This window comes from Chrysochloris asiatica, unplaced genomic scaffold (genome assembly GCF_000296735.1).
Source record: "Chrysochloris asiatica unplaced genomic scaffold, ChrAsi1.0 scaffold00006, whole genome shotgun sequence".
In the NCBI taxonomy this organism is placed as follows: domain Eukaryota; kingdom Metazoa; phylum Chordata; class Mammalia; order Afrosoricida; family Chrysochloridae; genus Chrysochloris; species Chrysochloris asiatica.
The window spans coordinates 12,716,346-12,734,673 of NW_006408524.1; the positions used below are offsets into that span (position 1 = coordinate 12,716,346).

At 41.4% G+C, this 18,328-nt stretch overlaps 1 protein-coding gene across 4 annotated transcripts in view; it reads left to right on the forward strand.

Moving 5' to 3' along the window:
• ELMO1 (engulfment and cell motility 1) overlaps positions 1 to 18,328 on the forward strand; it is a 660,529-nt gene that overhangs the window by 298,985 nt on the left and 343,216 nt on the right. For all 4 annotated transcript variants that reach the window (XM_006832125.1, XM_006832127.1, XM_006832126.1 and 1 more), the window contains one exon: positions 4,258 to 4,366. In XM_006832125.1, the coding sequence (XP_006832188.1) occupies positions 4,258 to 4,366 (109 nt within the window). The remainder of the gene's footprint in view (positions 1 to 4,257; positions 4,367 to 18,328) is intronic.

Genomic DNA, 18,328 nt, shown 5'->3' on the forward strand with positions numbered 1-18,328 from the left:
GAAGGATATCATATTTGGTAAGGTAGAGGGCCAGAGAAAAAGAGGAAGACCCCCAGAGAGATGGATTGGTAAAGTGACAGCATCAATGGGCTCAAGCGTATTAACAATTGTGAGGTTGGCCCAGGACCAGGCAGTGTTTAGTTCTGTTGTTCATATGGTCGCTAAGAGTTGGTACCGACTCGATGACACATAACAACAACAACATAAATGTAGAGGAGTCCTGGTGTGGCACTGTTGGATAAACACTGGATTGCTATCCACAAGGTCAGCAGTTCAAACCCACCAGTGGCTCCTTGCAAGCCCTTTACAGAGTCGCTATTTGTTGGAATCAACTCAATGGCAGTGAGCATGAGTTTTTATGTAAACTCATGGAGGAGCCCTGATAGTGTAGTGGATTACACATTGGTCTACTAACCACAAGGTCAGCAGTTCAAATCCATTAACTGCTCCATGGGAGAAAGATGTGTCTTCCTGCTCCTGTAAAGACTATTTGTTATTGTTGTTCAGTGCCTGTTGAGGGTTCCCCAGAAGTAACTGCCTGTTAGGTCTGAACTGCTGACCTTGCGGTTAGCAGTCCAGTACTTATCCTATAGTGCCACACCAAGACTTCAATTTGGCATGAGAACTCAGGGAATGCTGGAGTTGTTGTTAAGTGCCATTGTGTAGTGTCACCATGGCTGTAAATCTCCACAGGAGCAGAAAGCCTCATCTTTCTCCTGCTGAGGATGCTCATGGGCTCAAATCATTGATCTTTCAGTTAGCAGTTCAGTGCTTATCTTATAGTATCATCAGAACTCTAATGACAGCCACAGAAATCCTATTCAGAGTCACTATGAGTCGGAACTCACTGTACAGCACACAACAAGAGCAAATACACGTAGGCATTGCCAGATGGAACACACAGGAATCAAACTGAGTGCGTATATGGGAAGAGACAACGGAGAAACTGTGTCGTCAGCCAAAGCAAGGCCAGGAGCTGACTGGTACAGACCATATATTGGTTGAAGCTGAAGGTGGAAGCAGAATGGTTGCTGAGCTGAATTTGACTTGATGGCAAACTTTTTTTCTTCCTTTCTTTCATGATGTGTGTATTATTGCTGTGGTGTTTGTATAGAAAATAATTGGAGCACACACACTATTATTAAAATCCTATTTCTTTGGTTAAACACCTTGCCCTGTATTGAGCCGTCCTCATGTTACTTCATTGTTTGGAACACCATGTCTGTAATCATTAAAAAATACATATTTATTTTTCATCCCTTTGTTCTTCTCTCCTTCCTAATGTTCCTTTTTTCCACCTCCTTGTCTCCTTCATGTCTTTACTGTCTCTTCCTCCCTTTTTTTGACCATTTATAGGGCCCAGCCCTAGAGTCCTGGTGTGGCATTGTTGGATAAATACTAGACTACAAGGTCAGTTTGAACCTGTGTCAGCGGTTCAAACCTATCCCTCAGAAACCTTAAACAGGGTTGCTATGAGTGAGAACTGACTTGATGAGGAACTGACTCAATGGCACCAAACAGCAACAACAAGGCTCAGCCCGAGCCGCCATCTTTTCTGCCAGAACCATTGCTTAAGCTCTAGAGCTGGACTTCACACTTTTTCTCTCTTGCCCCTATTTTCCATTCTTCACACTGGAGATCTTTTTTAAACAAATCTGATCATGCCCCTTGCCTTGTCTTGCCTGCTGAAGCCTCCCGTTTAGCCCCTCGAGGCCTCAGAGTGAAACCATGGAGCCCTAGAGGGCTGTGTGTGTGTGGGAGAGGGGATGTTGTGTCTCCTCTAGCTCTCCTGGCTCACTTTGCTCCCGTTGGCCCTTGTCAGACTCCTGGAGCCCAGCTGCTGCCAGGTACCACTTCAGGTCCTTCCACACCATAGACCAGCTAGCTGAGCAGACCCACCTGACCAAGCACACATGCTCAGCTCAGGAACTTAGTGTCTCTGTCCGAAAGGCTCTTTCCCCCTGCCCCCCCCCCCATTACTGTCTATCACTGTAACAAGCTAATTGTTTGGTTTTGTTTTAAACACTTGACATAAACTAGGGCTATCACTTTTGTTGGTATGTTTCCCTCAGATTGAACGTTCCATGAAGTATAAATCCTTGTCTACCTTGTCCTCATTTTATAACCAGGGCCTAACCATCTTCAAGATTCCTGATGTGGCACTGTGGGATAAGCACTGGACTGCTAGCCACTAGGTTGGCAGTTCAAACCCACCAGCCGCTCCTCGGAAACCCTATACAGTGTTGCTATGAGCCGGAACCAACTTGACAGCACTTACATATTAAGGAAATAGTTGTCGTTGGGTGACGGCGTGTTGGTTCCAGTTCATAGTGACATCATAGGATGTCCGAATTGATAAATCTTTTCAGGAGCAGAAAGTCCCATCTTTCTCCCTTGGAGTGACTGGTGGGTTTGAACTGCCTACTTTGTGGTTAGCAGTACAGTGCTTCTCCTACAGAGCCACAATGCTCCTAATATATAATGGGTGCTCAGTAATATTAATTAAGTACATAAGACACCACCCCTGCCTTAAAGAATACAGAGTCTTGGGGGGCAAATAAAGCAGTGAGTTACTACACAGCATTGTAGATGCTACTGGGGGTCTTCAGAGTAGTGGGCTATTGCGGACATATCACAGGTCTTACTAGAAAAATTGGAGGCAGCTTCAGAGATGAATCAGTTGGTTCTGGTGTATGACATGTGGCCCTCTCAGGGATCACTGTGCAGAGTTTCCCCTTTGTTAACACAACATTTTCAGTGACTTTAAAATAGGTTTTCATTGTTGTTTTCTTTTCATTTCTAATTCATGTGTAGAATGACTCCGTTAGTGATAGGTAATAGGAACATACTGATGTAGCTTAAGGAAAGAGGACTATTAGGATAAATAGATGTTTAATGAAAGGGTTGAGCCACCAAACCACAAGGACAGAGAAGAAACTATGATTCAGGAATACGTGAAACAGCAACTCAGATGCTCTCTGAGCTTTTCTAATTTTCTTTCCATGTTGGTCTCAGGTTGGTTTTTTTTTTTTTTTAGCAGGTCGATGTCTAGATAGTTCCTGTGGTCACTCCCACAGGTGTAGTCAACATGGCTGGGCCAGTTTCCCTCTTGATTGGTTCAGTTTGAGTCACGGGGTCTCTGGTGTGGAGCAGTCAACTAACACCAAGAAGTGAAATCCTGTAAAGGCAAGGAGAGCTCTGCTGCACATGTGTGGGTAGAAGTCACAGAAGAGAGGCGTACTGCCTGAGAGACATGAGGACAAAGTCCAGTACACAAGATAGTAGAGTCGGTTAAAGTGAAAAGTCTTTATTGTACTGTTTTGGGAAACTCTCCATATAAAATTCTGTGAACATGGGTGCAAACAAGCAAAATATCCTCTTCTGTGGCCCAAGAGAGTTGTAGGTGATTTGGAAAGCATGAAGGTTTTAGGGTCCGTGAGCTATGAGTACAATTTTGTTCAACCCCAAGAACCTTAGTTTGAGGTGCTGTTAAAGTGGTTGTTGTTGTTAGGTGCCATCAAGTCGGAACCGACTCATAACGACCCCATGCACAGCAGAACGAAACAATGTCCGATCCTGGGCCAACCTCACCACCGCTGCCACACTTGAGTCCATCAATGATGCCACCTGGCCAATCCATCTTGTTAGGGGTCTTCCTCTTTTTCTCTGACCCTCTACCTTACCCAGCATGACATCCTTCTCCAGCGACTGTTTCCTCCATTTTTTAAAAACTTTTTATTGTGAATTAGGTAAGGTTTACAGACAGATCAATTTTCCATTCAACAATCCGTACACATTTTATTTCATGTCATTAAGTCCCCACTAATTAAGATCACTTATCTCTGTGTTTCCTCCTTATTTCCTAATCCTTCTGAATGTTGTCCTTGGGCAAATCTTGAGAAAGTGCTGCCCTTTTGGAATCAAATGATTGATTATTCTAAAGTGTGCATACCTCACTAATATTTTTGTTGTTCTTGTGGAGGTGGTGGTTGTGTGCCTTGGAGTCGGTTTGGTTCTGATTCATAGTGACCCTCTACAGGGTTTCTGAGGCTGTAAATCTTTACGGGAGCAGAACACCTCTTCTTCCTTCCGTGGAACCACTGGTAGTTTTGAACTGCTGACCTTGAGATTAACAGCCTAACTTGTAACCACTATGCTACCAGAGCGCCTTATAGTCTGATTGCTTTGGAGTCAGCATTCTTGACGTTTTCTCACAAACTGAATTCCCTCTCTACCCTGTTCCCTTTTCCATTGCAGATTGTACTCGAAAACAGCAGCCGAGAAGACAAGCATGAATGTCCCTTTGGCCGCAGCAGTATAGAACTGACCAAGATGCTGTGTGAGATACTGAAAGTGGGCGAACTGCGTAAGTACACTCTTTTCCCACGTAGGTGTCAAGCTTGGTGGAGACCCAGCTTCTGTGGTTGTGCCCCCACCAACACAAAGCATTCCCCAGGTCTTGGCAGCTTTGCATAGTATTCACAGTACATGGATACACCCTTTGGCTCAGGCTTCCTGTATATAGTTCTGCATATCTACTCTGGGAATGAGCATTACTAAAATCCACAGCAATAGAGAAATATGCAGCTACTACAGCAGAATTGTAAATGTAAACATTATGAAAATGGGTATATATTACAGCAGGCTTGAATTTAATACTCTGTTTAGGAGAAAGAGCTATGGATTCTTTTGTAAATTCCAGCTTATACCTACTAGATCATTTTCTTCTCTTTCTCCGCAGTTTTCTCTATAAAGAACAATTGAATAGCCTAATGAAAGATTCTTGCTTCCAGCGTTTCAGTTGTGTGGACTGCTTTCTCAAAGAAGGAAGGAATTACTGAAGATAATGGGTGGCTGCTAATGAAAAATGTGCCCAGTGATTGGCTGCTTATTATACTTTGTCTTTCTTCTAGTAAAAAATTTAGGAGACATCAGAAAAACAAGTGCATAATATTCTTGTTGCTTTGTACTCGTTAGCATAATTTAACTTTAACCTGGTTTAGGTTTATCAGTCCCTATTCTCGTCTCACTTTTGAACCCATTTATAAAGTAGCTACTGTTCATTCCCTCCAACATCTACAATGTAGGAAAGCCTGGAAACCAGTCCTCGTCGGCTTAATAATGTAAGCCGCCGAGAGAGGACTGCTGATTTATGCTGGAAAAACATTGGTGTGTTTGGTTTTATTGTGAAAACATAAATATTCAGTTGCCAGTTTGATAGCTTAAAATAATGGTCTGAAATGATTAATGGGAAGGAGCCCAATGGCTAAATTAGAAACGGGCTTCTGTTTTATTTACAAAGTAGAACTGACTGCAGATACTGCTGAGGTAAACTACAACAGTTGAGTTTGGTAAGGAAAAACTAATAAGGCTTCGAGGAGGTTTGACCAAACCCTGTAGCTCTTACCATCTCCCAGTGGGGATGGGAAAGGAGGGGGGCTTCTGAGCAGGCAAAAATCATTGCTGTGTTTATATGCAAATTTCTCACATCCTATAAGGCTTGCAACTACACATCCCCTCCTGCTGTAACTTCCTGTGTACATTATATGCATGTGAACAGTATTTACATGTGCTCATTATTTGCAGAAAAATATAGTATTTGTGAATCAGGGGAGTTTTGCACTAGAACCTTAGTTCTAATTTTGCATGGGAACCTTTGGTTCTAATAGACCCCAAGATCAGTTTGAACTGCTAGTTCCGTGGTTCAAATTTACCGGCTGCTCCTTGGAAACCCTATGCCAAGGTCACTGTGAGTCGGAACCAACTCAACAGCACTTAGCAACCTAACCTAGAAGATTTCCCTACCAATCTGCTGCTTATAGTCTGTTGTAATTCACAGTGACCCATAGGTAGCAGAGAACTGTGCTCCACAGAGTTCCAATTTCTGATTTTTAAAACAGATTGGCAGGCCTTTCTGAGGTGCCTCGGGGTGGATTCAAACCTCCAACCTTTTGGTTAGCAGTAGAGTTGCATTCATTAACTGTTTGCACCACCCAGGGACTCCTCTGGTTTCAGCTTACCTGGATTCTGTCTGTGAGCTCTCCTTTCTCCTCCCTCCTTGGACTAGCGGGTTGAGCATTCTGTCCACAGTAACCTATTGTTTGTTGAGCTTAAGGAACTAAGTCTGGAGTTAAACAGATCCCATTAAATTCCTCAGCCTGATAACTGTGGTCTTTTTTTGTGTATTTCAATTTTATTGGGAAATTGCAAGGGTCACTTGCTGAAAAAAAACATTGCAACACCGTCTCTGATTTTTAGGAACTGGGGAATAGTTGTGCTCTCGGCTACTTGGCTGTCAAAAGGAGCCCTGGTGTCCTAACAACGGGCAGTTCGAGTCTATCCAGTGACTCTGCAGAAGAAACACTTGGCGATCTGCTGCCATAAAGAATATTGTTGTTGTTATGTGCCGTGGAGTTGGTTCCGACTCATAGTGACCCTGCACAGGGTTTCCGAGGCTGTAAATCTTTACGGGAGCAGAAAGCCTCATCTTTCTCCCATCAAGCAGCTGGTAGTTTCGAACTGCTGACCATGAGATTAGCAGTCTGATTCATAACCACTATGCTACCAGAGCTCCTTACCATAAAGAATAAAGCCTGGAAAACCCTATGGGCAGTTCTACTCTTGTCACTTGGGGTCAATATGAGTGGAACATCAGCTTGATGAAATGCAATCACAGCAGCACTTGGCCGGCAGTTCTTGTGCCCAATTGTTATACTGCATTGCTCTTTTCTTGTTACTTCCATGTTCACCTTTGCCAGGGCACACATCAACTATCAATGTTCCTTTGGATGGTAGTAGAAGCCACACCTTTCTGTGCTATGGCATGCTCTACCCGAGGTGGGGATGGGGGACACACATGATTTAAGCACTCAATTATTAGCTGAAAGGTAGGAGGTTCAAGTCCATATAGAAGTGTCTCCAAAAAGAAGACCCAGTAATCAATCTGCTTTCAAAAGATCACAGCCATTGAAAACCCTATAGAGTAGTCCTATTCAAACATATGGAGTTCTCATGAGTTGGAATTGACTTGGCAGCAGCTGGTTTGTTTATTTTCGGTTGAGGTACCAATGGGAAGTCATCTGGTGGGTGTAGGGGAATTGTGCAGGATGAGCCTTGGTACTTCCCACTTACCAGATTGAGTGTCATCACTGTGCTTGGGGTAGGTGGGTGCAGAGTATGGTGCTGTCATTCGGGGCCGTACTGAGCAGCCTTCCCAGCCATTTGAAGAATGGGACAATAAGCCAGCATGCATCCCTTTCTTATGGGGTGAAATGAGAGGACTGAAGGCAGATGCCTCAGGACTCCATGATCATTTTTAGTTCTATAGGCTAATCCTGGCACCAAAGAAATACCCAATAAAAAATCTAAATATTTGAGGAACATGTATATAAAAGTTGACTCCGTTTTCCAGAAATGTCTTTTTCAAAATATGGCTGCTGTCTATTCTAAAGCTGGTAACTCTCCAGCTGCTGCCATTGGGTTGTAGACAATTCCAGAGTTCATGATCCCATTAAGACGGTCTGCTCTCACTTGATGATAGAGAAAAGGCTCAACATTCTTCCACAAGTGGCTCAGTGTCTGGTCAAGTCTGCTCTCTCCTGCAGCTGAGCTGGACTTGGACAACTGGGTCTGACGTGCTGTGTGCTGTTTCTTACATCTAAGATGATGGTGCATTTATTCAATAAAAATCTGCTGAGCACTATATACCAGGGGCTGTGCAAGAATAACAATGAACCAGAAATGGCCCCTGCACACTAGAAGCTTCCATTTCAGCCAATGTAAGATCGATCTGAGACTGATCCCAACACCTTCGTTTTCCTAGCAGTGTTAAGTCATTGTTATTGTTAAGTGCCATCCAGTCTGTCCCACTCATAGTGACCCTGTATAGGTTTTCCTAGCAGCAGCTGGTCATTTTGAACGGCCAACCTTGTGGTTCATAGTCCGGTACTGATCCTACAGAGCCATACCAGAAGTCCAATATAATTTATTCAGTGTCTTGATAGTTTTAAGTTTCATACATTCACCTCTTTTGGAGGCTGTCTGATACAAAGTCCTTCCCGGACATTTTGCAAGGCTCACAAAAGAGTTTCATGTTGCTGAAGTCTACGTGCCCCAATGAGTTGTTTTCTGCTTATAAAATATTAAAGGTTGCTACATTCTGATTGAGTACTAGACATCAAATGATAAAACACCCCATGGTAAGAGGAAAAATTGCTTTTTAATGGATTGCCTGTTGCCCATTGCCATATTAAATAAGTTACTATTATGAAAAGCAAATCTGAAGGCACTCTTATGTTGAAGGTGATACCTATTTTTCTTTTGAGAAAAATTATTTTCATACACAATTCATCTTCTTTTGGTCTGCATATGCCTGTTTTTCCCTAGTTTCCTAAATTCATGGTTCTCAGCACTTGGATTTGTGTTAATAATTGACCCCCAAACATAGTCACAGTTTGTTCAATAGGCTGCTCCTGATGTCAGAGAAATACGCAATGAACAATCTTGTTTAAAAATGAAAAAAAGATAAAATAAATAAATAAAAAGGATCGAGAGAAAGATTCAGTTGTTCAGAAATTATTTGTCTTGATTTTAACTTAAGATCTCTTAATGAAACCCACTTCTGAAATACCAATTATATTTTTGTGTCTAAAACATGCATAATATTCACTTAATTCACTGATACAAAATATTTACGTACAGTTCTTTTAACTCCTAAAAATTACCCTTGCTTCTTAATTACTGATATTACAAGCAGCCATTGGAGTCCTGTGGCACCGTAGGATAAGCATTCAACCTCAAGGTTGGTTTGAACCAAGAGATTGGAGGTTCAAACTTACTAGCTGCTCCTCGGAAACTCTATACAGGGTCGCTATCAGTTGGAACTGACTCAATGGAACTTAGCAATAAAAACAACAACAATGTTATTTCAAATAAGTGTGGTCTAAAGTAATGTCTGTTCATGTTCTTAGAGCACATTTAGTTAAGGTGCTGTAGGATAAGCACTGGACTACAAGGTCAGTTTGAACCGCAAGGTCAATGGTTCAAGCTCACCAACTGCTCCTCGGAAACCCTATACAGTCACTATGGGTTGGAATCTACTTGAAGGCACTTAACAACAACAACAAACATTATTAAGATTATCGAATCCTGTCTAACAGCCTTAGAAGTTAATCAAGATCAATACAATCTATATTTATTGATGAAAGGGAAACAATTGCGCTACTGTATTTTGTTCAGGGTCACTAGCTCAAGCTGGTGTTAAGAAAACCAAGATGAAACAGTGTAGGAGGAGGCAGGAGAGTGTAGAGTGGTTGGCCTAGCGTTGAATTACAGCGCAGATTCTGTGTTCTGAACTTCCAGTGCCTGATTTATAAAATAGATGTTGTAGCTGTACATAGTTTAGCCTTTACCTTAATGAGATAATGATGTAGACTCAGCTAAGTCTCTCTCTTTTTCATTTTTAGTTTTGCAAGTCATTGAATCTCACCTTCTATCACTGAGATAGTTAAGTGACAGCAGGGACCAGGAACTGTGTTTTCTACTCTCTACATGTTGACAAAAATTATTCATTTAAAACTGTTTTTTTTGTTTGTTTGTTTGTTTTTGGTGATTTTTCCAAGAGTCTCTCTTTAGCGCATGTGCTTGTTTTCCGTTGCTTATAATCCCAAGGAAGGATGGTTAGGGACCTGGCTTTAGCCTTATACCCCCATCACCTTCTCTGAGCTGGGGCTCTCTTTCAGCTCCAGCTAGAAGATGGCCGAGAGGGAGGGTTCGGTCTTTCAAAGAAGAAGTATATGCGTATTTGCAGGTAATATGGGGATACCCTTATGAAGACAAAGAAGGGAGGCCTAGCACAGACAAATCCATAGATGTTCATTACAGAGGTGAAGTTCTTAAGAAAATACACAGCTTTGAACTGAGTTGAAAAATGGTAGCTGTTATTTTTGTTATTACAATCTGGTCTTGGAAGCAAAAATACATTATTGAGGAATGCAAGAGAAATTGGATTCCCAATTTAAATGATCTTTTGAATATGTAACAACCCACCCAGCTGTAATCGAATGTCAGGAATCACCCATTGCCTTCGAGTTCATTCTGCCTTATAGCAACCCCATAGGACAGAATAGACTCGCCCTATAGGGAGGGTGCCCAAGGCAGTGAACTTTAGGGAGACTGTGTTGGTGCTCCCTGATACTGCACATTTTAATGGCACCCGTAGGCAATGATGGGTTCTTTCCATTCAAAGGGCAGGGCTGGGGAAGGGAGAGTCTTGGAAGAGAGTACAGAGAAGAAAGGATGTGTGAAGTCATAAAGAAGAAGAGAAGAATGACCAGGCAGGGCTGGAAGGGGAAGGATGGGGACAACTCATGCAAAGTCCAGGCAGTAAGAGCTGCAGGTTTTAAAAAGGCCTGGAGATTCTAGTTCTATGTGGCTGAAAGCATAGGGTTTTGAAGTTGCAAGCAAATGGTAGAGGAAGTTGGTGGAGGAAGCAAGAGTCAGACTGTTAAGTATTTGCCGTGTAAAGGAGTTTGGATTGACCTTACCAGCAGTGGAAACCAGCAATATGAAGTGCCACCGTCATGAGCACAGGATTCTGGAATTGGTTATTTATTTCCTTGGAGTGGCAAGAATTTGTGAGCATAATAATGCACAAGGCCAGCACTAGGGGTATGCAAGCTCCCCTCACCCCAGCCCTTGTCCTGATAATATAGCAGTAAAAATGTGTTCAGCTGCAAGGAATAGAAATCTGTATCAGAATGACCTATGCTTTCTCTAAATGTTGTAAATCCAGATTTGAGTAAGTAGGTCCTTGCTAAGTGCCATCTAGTCGGTTCTGACTCATAGTGACCCTGTTTAGGGTTTCCGAGGAACAGCTGGTGGATTTGAACTGTTGACCTTGTGATTTCCAGTCCATTACTGATCGTACAGCTCCATACCTGAGTTGGTTAACTCGACTAATCAGGATGTCAACAGAAAAGGCATTAAGATTATTTCTCTTTCTCTGCTCTGGCATCTTTGGCATGTCAAATTTGTCTTTGTTGTTGTTAAATGTCAGCCAGTCAATTCTGACCCATAGCGACCCTGTATAGGGTTTCTGAGGAGCAGCTGGTGAGCTTCAACCACTGATCTTGTAGTTCAAACTGACTGAAGTCCAGCGCATTAACCCACAGTGCCACACCAATTTGTTCTTTTGTTGTTGTTGTTAACTGGCATCTAGTTAGTTCTGACCCGTAGTGACCCTGTATAGGGTTCCAAGGAGCAGCTGGTGAGCTTGAACCACCAACTTTGCAGTTCAAATGGCTTTGCAGCCTGATGCATTAACCCACAGTGCCACACCAGGACTCTAATTTGTCCTTGTTGTTGTTAAGATCAGTCAAGTCGGTTCTGACCCATAGTGACCCTGTATAGGGTTCCCAATAGTAATGCCCAAGGAGCAGCTGGTGAGCTTGAACCACTGACCTTGTTCAAACAGCTTTGCAGTCTGGCGCATTGACCCACAGCACCACACCAATAGCGACTATGATCATGTGATCCAGAGGAATGACAATTTATCTCTTTCAGTGGGTCTCTTGTAGGTCTGTGGAATGTTTCCAAAGCCTTCCAGCAAACTTGCTCTCATGTCTCATTGTGGTGTACACCCATGCTTAAACCAGATTTTGAGAAGGGGAATGAGACCTGCTGAGGCCAGACCTATTCCCTGGAACGAGGGTGGAGCCAGGCTCCTCTGAAGCATTGGTTACCGACAGGATGATAGCTGAACAAGAGTTAGGTTAAGCAATGAGCCCCGGTAGTGCAGTGAGTTAAATGTTTGGCTGCTCACTACTAGTTCTGGTGTGGTGATGTAGGATAAACACTGGACTCTGGTAGCATAGTGGTTACGAATCGGGCTGCTAATCTCAAGGTCAGCAGTTGGAAACTACCAGCTGTTTCGCAGGAGAAAGATGAGGCTTTCTGCTCCTGTAAAGATTTACAGCCTCAGAAACCCTATACAGGGTCACAAATGAGTCGGAACCGACTCCACGGCAACAACTAACCACAAGGTCATCGGTTCAAACCCACTAGCCATTTCCCTGAAGCCATATACAGCTTCACTAGGAGTCGGAATTCACTTGTTGGCACTTAACAACCACCACTAGTTCAGAGGTTCAAGTCCACCAGCTGCTCCACAGGAGAAGAGGAGGCTGTCTGCTCCTGTACAGATTTATAGGAAACCCTATGGAGCTGGGATGCTGAGTTGGAGTTGACTCCATGGCAGGAGTCAGTTATGCAAAATAACTACTTGAAATCATTGATTCTACCCCTTCACATTAAAAAGTCATTTTCTGCATTTTCCTGACTGAAAACTGTAACAAACTGAACCCAGGGTCACAGCACTCAGTCATTTTGTCTTCATTTGAAATTGGGGAGATGCACTAGTTTATTATTTTTTAACGAGTTTATTATTTTTTAACGTAGCAATACCCAAACTCAGTTGGTTCTGATTCATACAATCCTACAGGACAGTTTCCAAGACTGTAATCTTCATGGGAACAGACTCTACCCTGTCTTTGTTCTGAAGTGGCAGGTGGATTCAAACCACTGGCCTTTCGTTTACATCAGCTTGACCACTGTACCCCCAGAATGCCTTACTGATGTCATACACAGGTCATTGAAAAATGAAATTGAGGTTTGATTGTGACATGTTTCTTTTCTATCACCAAAATTACCAGGGCTCTCCTGCTTTGCTCTTCATTTAGCAAAGTGAATATTTTCCCGTTCTGAATTATGTTTTCTCCTGAGTATATTGAGGGGTAGGATGGACATACACTAGTGATCGAAACCTTCATATTTTCCTGAATTGCTTCTGTCAACTTTCACGTCTTTGAGTATGTATAAATGAGTTAAAACTGAATAACTGTTCTTCTGTTTTTTAAAAAGGTAGGAAAGAAACCTGCATCACACATTATGGAAATGTTCACCATTTCCTTACCTTGTCTTCCAGTGGCAATATTTATTATAACACAGTGGTGGTGCTGAGTGGAATTCATTGTGTAATTCATCACCCAGACACCTCTGCTTCTTCAAGTAAAAATAACACAGATGAGCAGGCTGAAGGAGAGGAGGCTTTGGCGAGCAGCAGCAATTAGAATAGACACTTCCCTCTGGGACATGGGTGCTCTCGTACATGGAGAAGTACTATCCATCTCTTTCATTCTAAGAAAGTTCTGACTAAAGAAAATTAGCTTTTTGGCAATTCAGCCTCTTAAGGAATGATTTCTTCTTAATAAAACAGTCTCCATATTCCATGTAAAGTGAAGACTTTTAGATCTTGACCATGCATTGGATTTTCATGTTGTACTTTCATATTCTACTTCAACCATAAATTTAGAGGTGGGGGGGTGGGGATGTGCTCAAGTCCTAATCCTGCTGTCAGAAACTTAAATCTACTTCTGACCCAAATTAAAGTTGTCATATGAAAGAATATGACAGTCATTTGGCAGGGATTATTTAGAATAACTACAAAACCAATGTCAGGATTTTTAATGTTATCTTCACAGGACAATAGAACACAATGTATGATCCTTGGATTTCGAGTTGGAAACCCTAAGTAACAGAGCTGGTACAAGGACTTTTGTCAAAGACGGTTAGCTATGCTGTTCCTTAGTCTTTCTATCTGTAAGCTAGGAAAATTATTATCATTATTCTGTCCAAGAAATCAGATTAAAAACATAAAAAAGTGCTCTGTGAACTGTAAAATGCTTTATCAGTGCAAATACCATGAATATGCAAATACACACAGACTTGGAGAAACCAGAGTGTGTACATGGCAAAGCCAACTAGTCCTGTTTATTTAATGAAGGTAGTACTTGTAGATACTTTTCCAATCACAATGACATTGTTATCTTAATAATGGATTGTTGAGAAGGATAATATTTGCTAGTTTTAAAAGAATACATCAATTACATCTATAAATTAATGAAACTCATTTGTGTTTATCATGATTTGTTTAGAACTTAATCCTTTTTAAAATGTTTCTGAAAAGATGCATATCTTGAAACAATTGGCATTGCCTCTTAGCCACAGTGGGTTATAGATAGAGCCAGTGGAGTCATCTAACTTCATAATAGAGATATTAACATGTTTAAGAGTACAGGAACCACTACCACCTGCCACCCTACACACACACACACACACACACACACACTGTCTTCTCCCTGTGCTCTGTAGAAAGACTTGTCTTTATGTTCCCCTCAAATGTCAGGTTTGGGGTGAATGGTGGTGGTGGTGGTTATGTGTCGTGAAGTAGGTTCCGACTCATAGTGACCCTGAATAGGGTTTCCGAGGCTGTAAATCTCTACAGGAGCAGAAAGCCTCATCTTTGTCTCACAGAATGGCTGGTGGTTTTGAACTATTGACAGTGAGATTTGCAGCTCGACTCGTAACCACTATGCTACCAGAGCTCCTTGGATGACTAGTCCCCTGTTGTTGTGTGTTGGTATCACACCTCCGAACTCTTGTAGCCCTTTAGCCTTTGTTATACTTTCTATTTATTAATAGTCACTCTTTTCATTCTTTAATTTTTGGTCTTATTTTATACAAAAGTTAAAGTGGTTTATACAATTCCATAAAGATGACTATAAATAAATAAAAGCTGAAAATAAGAAATAAAGCATAATAAATGGACAATGAGTACTTACAAGATGCATGTGGTGAAAACCTTTGCATTTTCTAATGGTGGAACCTGAATTTGGCTCATTGATTTGTGTGTCCCAGGGAAACAAGAGAAGGTCAATAATAAAATATATGTCAACGTGTACCATCTCATATGAATGAAAAACCAGAAAACTAAGCCGTTGCCACTGAGTCATTTCTGACTCACAGCGACCCTATTGTTGTGTGCCCTCAAGTCAGTTCTGACTCACTGTATAAAAGAGTTTCCGAGGAGCAGCTGGTGAGCTTGAACCACCATCCTTGTGGTTCAAACTAACTTGCAGTCCAGTGCATTAACCCACTGCGCCACACCAAGACTCTACCATACAGAGCACAGTCAAACTGCTGCCTCCAGTTTCTGAGACTGTCAATCTTTATGGGAGCAAATGGCCTCATCTTTCTCCTGTAAAGTGGCTAGTAGGTTGGAACTGTCACTTTGCAGTTAGTAGCCCTATAAATATGCCTCCAGGGCTAATTCACATGAATGAAGTCACTGTGAAAATCCCAATGCTGGTTTCAGTTGATACGAGCATTTTGTTTAATAACATTTAATGCCATTTGTGAATGATTATGGGGTAGGGCACATTCCTATTATGAAATCATGAACAATATCATAATAAAAGGGATCTCAGTTGCTCTGTACTTTGAGCACTGAACTGTAAACCACAAGGTCCATGATTCAAGCCCACCAGCTTCTCTGTGGAATCAAGATGAGGCTTTCTGCTCCACAAACATTTAAAAAGCCTCAGAAACACTATAAAGGGTCACTGTGGGTCGGAACTGACTTGATGGCACTTAACAGCAACAATAGATGATAATAAAGCTCCTGTAAACAATAAGCTATCGTCATATTTTAAATGGTGACAAAAAAAAACAACCAGCGTTCCCATTAAAACCTAGAACTAAAATCCGATGCTAATATTCCCATTACTATCAATCCTGGGTATTTTAGTCACAAAGAAATAGAGGTAGGAGTCTGGATAAAAACAAAGTGTTTTAAATCATAAACAATCAGACTGTTGTTGTTGTTCTGTGCCGTGGAGTCGGTTCCGACTCATAGTGACCCTGCACAGGGTTTCTGATGCTGTAAATCTTTATGGGGGTAGAACGCTTCATCTTTCTTCCACAGAACAGCTGGTAGTTTTGAACTGCTGACCCTGAGGTTAGTAGCCCGATTCGTAACCACTGTGCTACCAGAGTTCCTTAACAATAAGATTAGATACATAGAAATTCCTGGCAAACAAAACAAAAAGTTGTTAGAATTAATGTAATTTAGAAGAGTAGCTTGATACCAGATAAATACAATTTAATAGCTTTCCATATGCCAGCAGTAATTAGTTAATTGTAAAATGGGAGGAAAAAAAAGGTCTCATTAGAATATCAACAAAATGGTAACTGCTGCAGACTACTTCTAATAGGAGACACGCTGACATTTTAAAGTGAAGAAAACACTAAGATTTTTCAGATCTATGTAAAATAAATTTCACATAAGTAAAATACTGTGTTCCTGGTGGGAAAACGTGAATATGTTATAAAAAGTTGTTGTTAAGTGCTGTGGAGTCAGATTGACTCATAGTGACCCTGTCTAGGATTTCTGAGGAGCAGTTGGTGGGTTTGAACTGTTAACCTTGTGGTTCTCACTCCAGTGCTGATCCTACAGCGCCATACCAGTTTCCTCCAAATTAGTGTACAGGCTCATATGTCATCCACAAATACCAGTGGAATTTGGCATGGGAACTTCATCATAATCCTAGTTTATTTGGTAGAGTAAAAAATTGAGAAATGGTAAGTGGGAAAAGATAAATAAAAGAGCAATGGAAAAGAACAGACATTAAAATACTTCTATTTCTTTAAACTATTTTAAAATTTTACCAGACAGTCCAAAGAACTCATACACGCCTTTCTCCAGATTCACCTAATGTGTTTACATTTTGTGGTATTTGCTTTATTCTTCCCCCTCCACATACACACACTATTATGAAAATATATTTCTTTTATAACCAAAAATATATGTTTTAATTTGAAGAGATATTAAAAATGGAGAAAATTATTTGAAATCTGACCTGACTCTGGCCTGCTGTCTCAGAGCACCAAGGTGCTAGAAGCACTGTTAGTAAGGGGTCTCTACAGGAATACCATGGAGAGGAAAGTATGCATATCCTTGCAACCTGAGACATCCAGGAAGCAGCTCTGAAGCCTGGCTCAGAGCCTCTGCATACCCAGGGAGGTCTAAGTGGGGGTTACCACTTAGTATAATATGTAGGCTTTCTTAATTTTAATTATTATGTGTAATACTTAGGCTTTCTTAATTTTTCCTCATACAAATTGGTGTCAAGGAATCTGTTTTCTAAGTTGCCGACCTTGTCTTCTGTTGATTTGATTCTATTCGTTTGTTCCTTCTGTTAACAGCCAAGACTGTCCACCATTTGCAGTACCCAGGAACAACTACATAAGAAGCTGCAAGCTCACAAATCCAGTCCCACTCATGCATATTGTTCCTGTTCAGTGCCTTTGAGTCAGTTTGACTCACAGTGACTAGTATAGGGTATCTTAGGTACGGAGGTTGCTCTTCAGAAACCCTATACAGGGTTGCTATGGGTCAGAATCGACTCGATGGCACTTAACAACAAGTATTATGTATGGCATTGTAGGGTAGGCTTGGGACTGTTAACTGCAAGGTTGGTGGCTCAAACTTAGCAGTCACTCTTGGAAAAACCCTGTACAGGGTAGCTATGAGTCAGAACTGAATTGATGGCTCTTAGCAACAAGACACTATCCAGAGGGGAAAAAATAACATTTGGTTAGAATTCCAGAAAAAGAGGAAATCAAAAAACCTGAAAAACTAGAGATAATTGTTGAAGATTTGCTAGCAGAAAACTTCCCTAATACCATAAAAAATAAAAAGATATCCATCCAAGAAATTCATCAAAGTCCATAGTGGATAGACCACAAAAGAAAGTTGCCAAGACTTATCATAATGAAGCTTTCCACAATGAAAGAGAAAGAAGGCATCCTCAGAGCAACTCAGGACAAAGGCTAACCAATAAGCTCTGATTTCTCAGTAGATACCATGCAGGCAGGAGTTCTGGTGTGGCGCTGTAGGATAAGCACTGGGCTAATAACCAGAAAGTCAGCAATTTAAATCCACCAGACACTCCTTGGAAACCACATATAGGGTCTCTATGAATAACTTGGTGGCATTTAACAACAATTACCATGCAGCCAAGATGGCAACGGAATGACATATAAAACACTGAAAGAAGAAAGAGTGCCAATCAAGAATTATATATGTAGTAAGCTGTTCCTCAGATAATGATGGTGAAATCAGGACACGTCCAGATAAAAGAAATTAAGAGAATTTGTAAAAACCAGACCAACCTTACAAGAAGGGCTACAGGAGGCCTTCAAACAGAGAACCAACTGTGTCAGACAGTGGCTTGGGATCAAGACACATGGCAACATTACGCATAGAATATGTACAAAAGGAATTCTTAAGAATAAAATGTACTTAAAAGGCTGAAATAGGGAACCAGAGATGCCAATTTGTAAAAGACAACAACTACAAAATGGCCTCGTGTTGATTCCATCTCAGCAACTCTACATGAGGTTTCTGAGAATGTAAATCTTTATGGGAGCA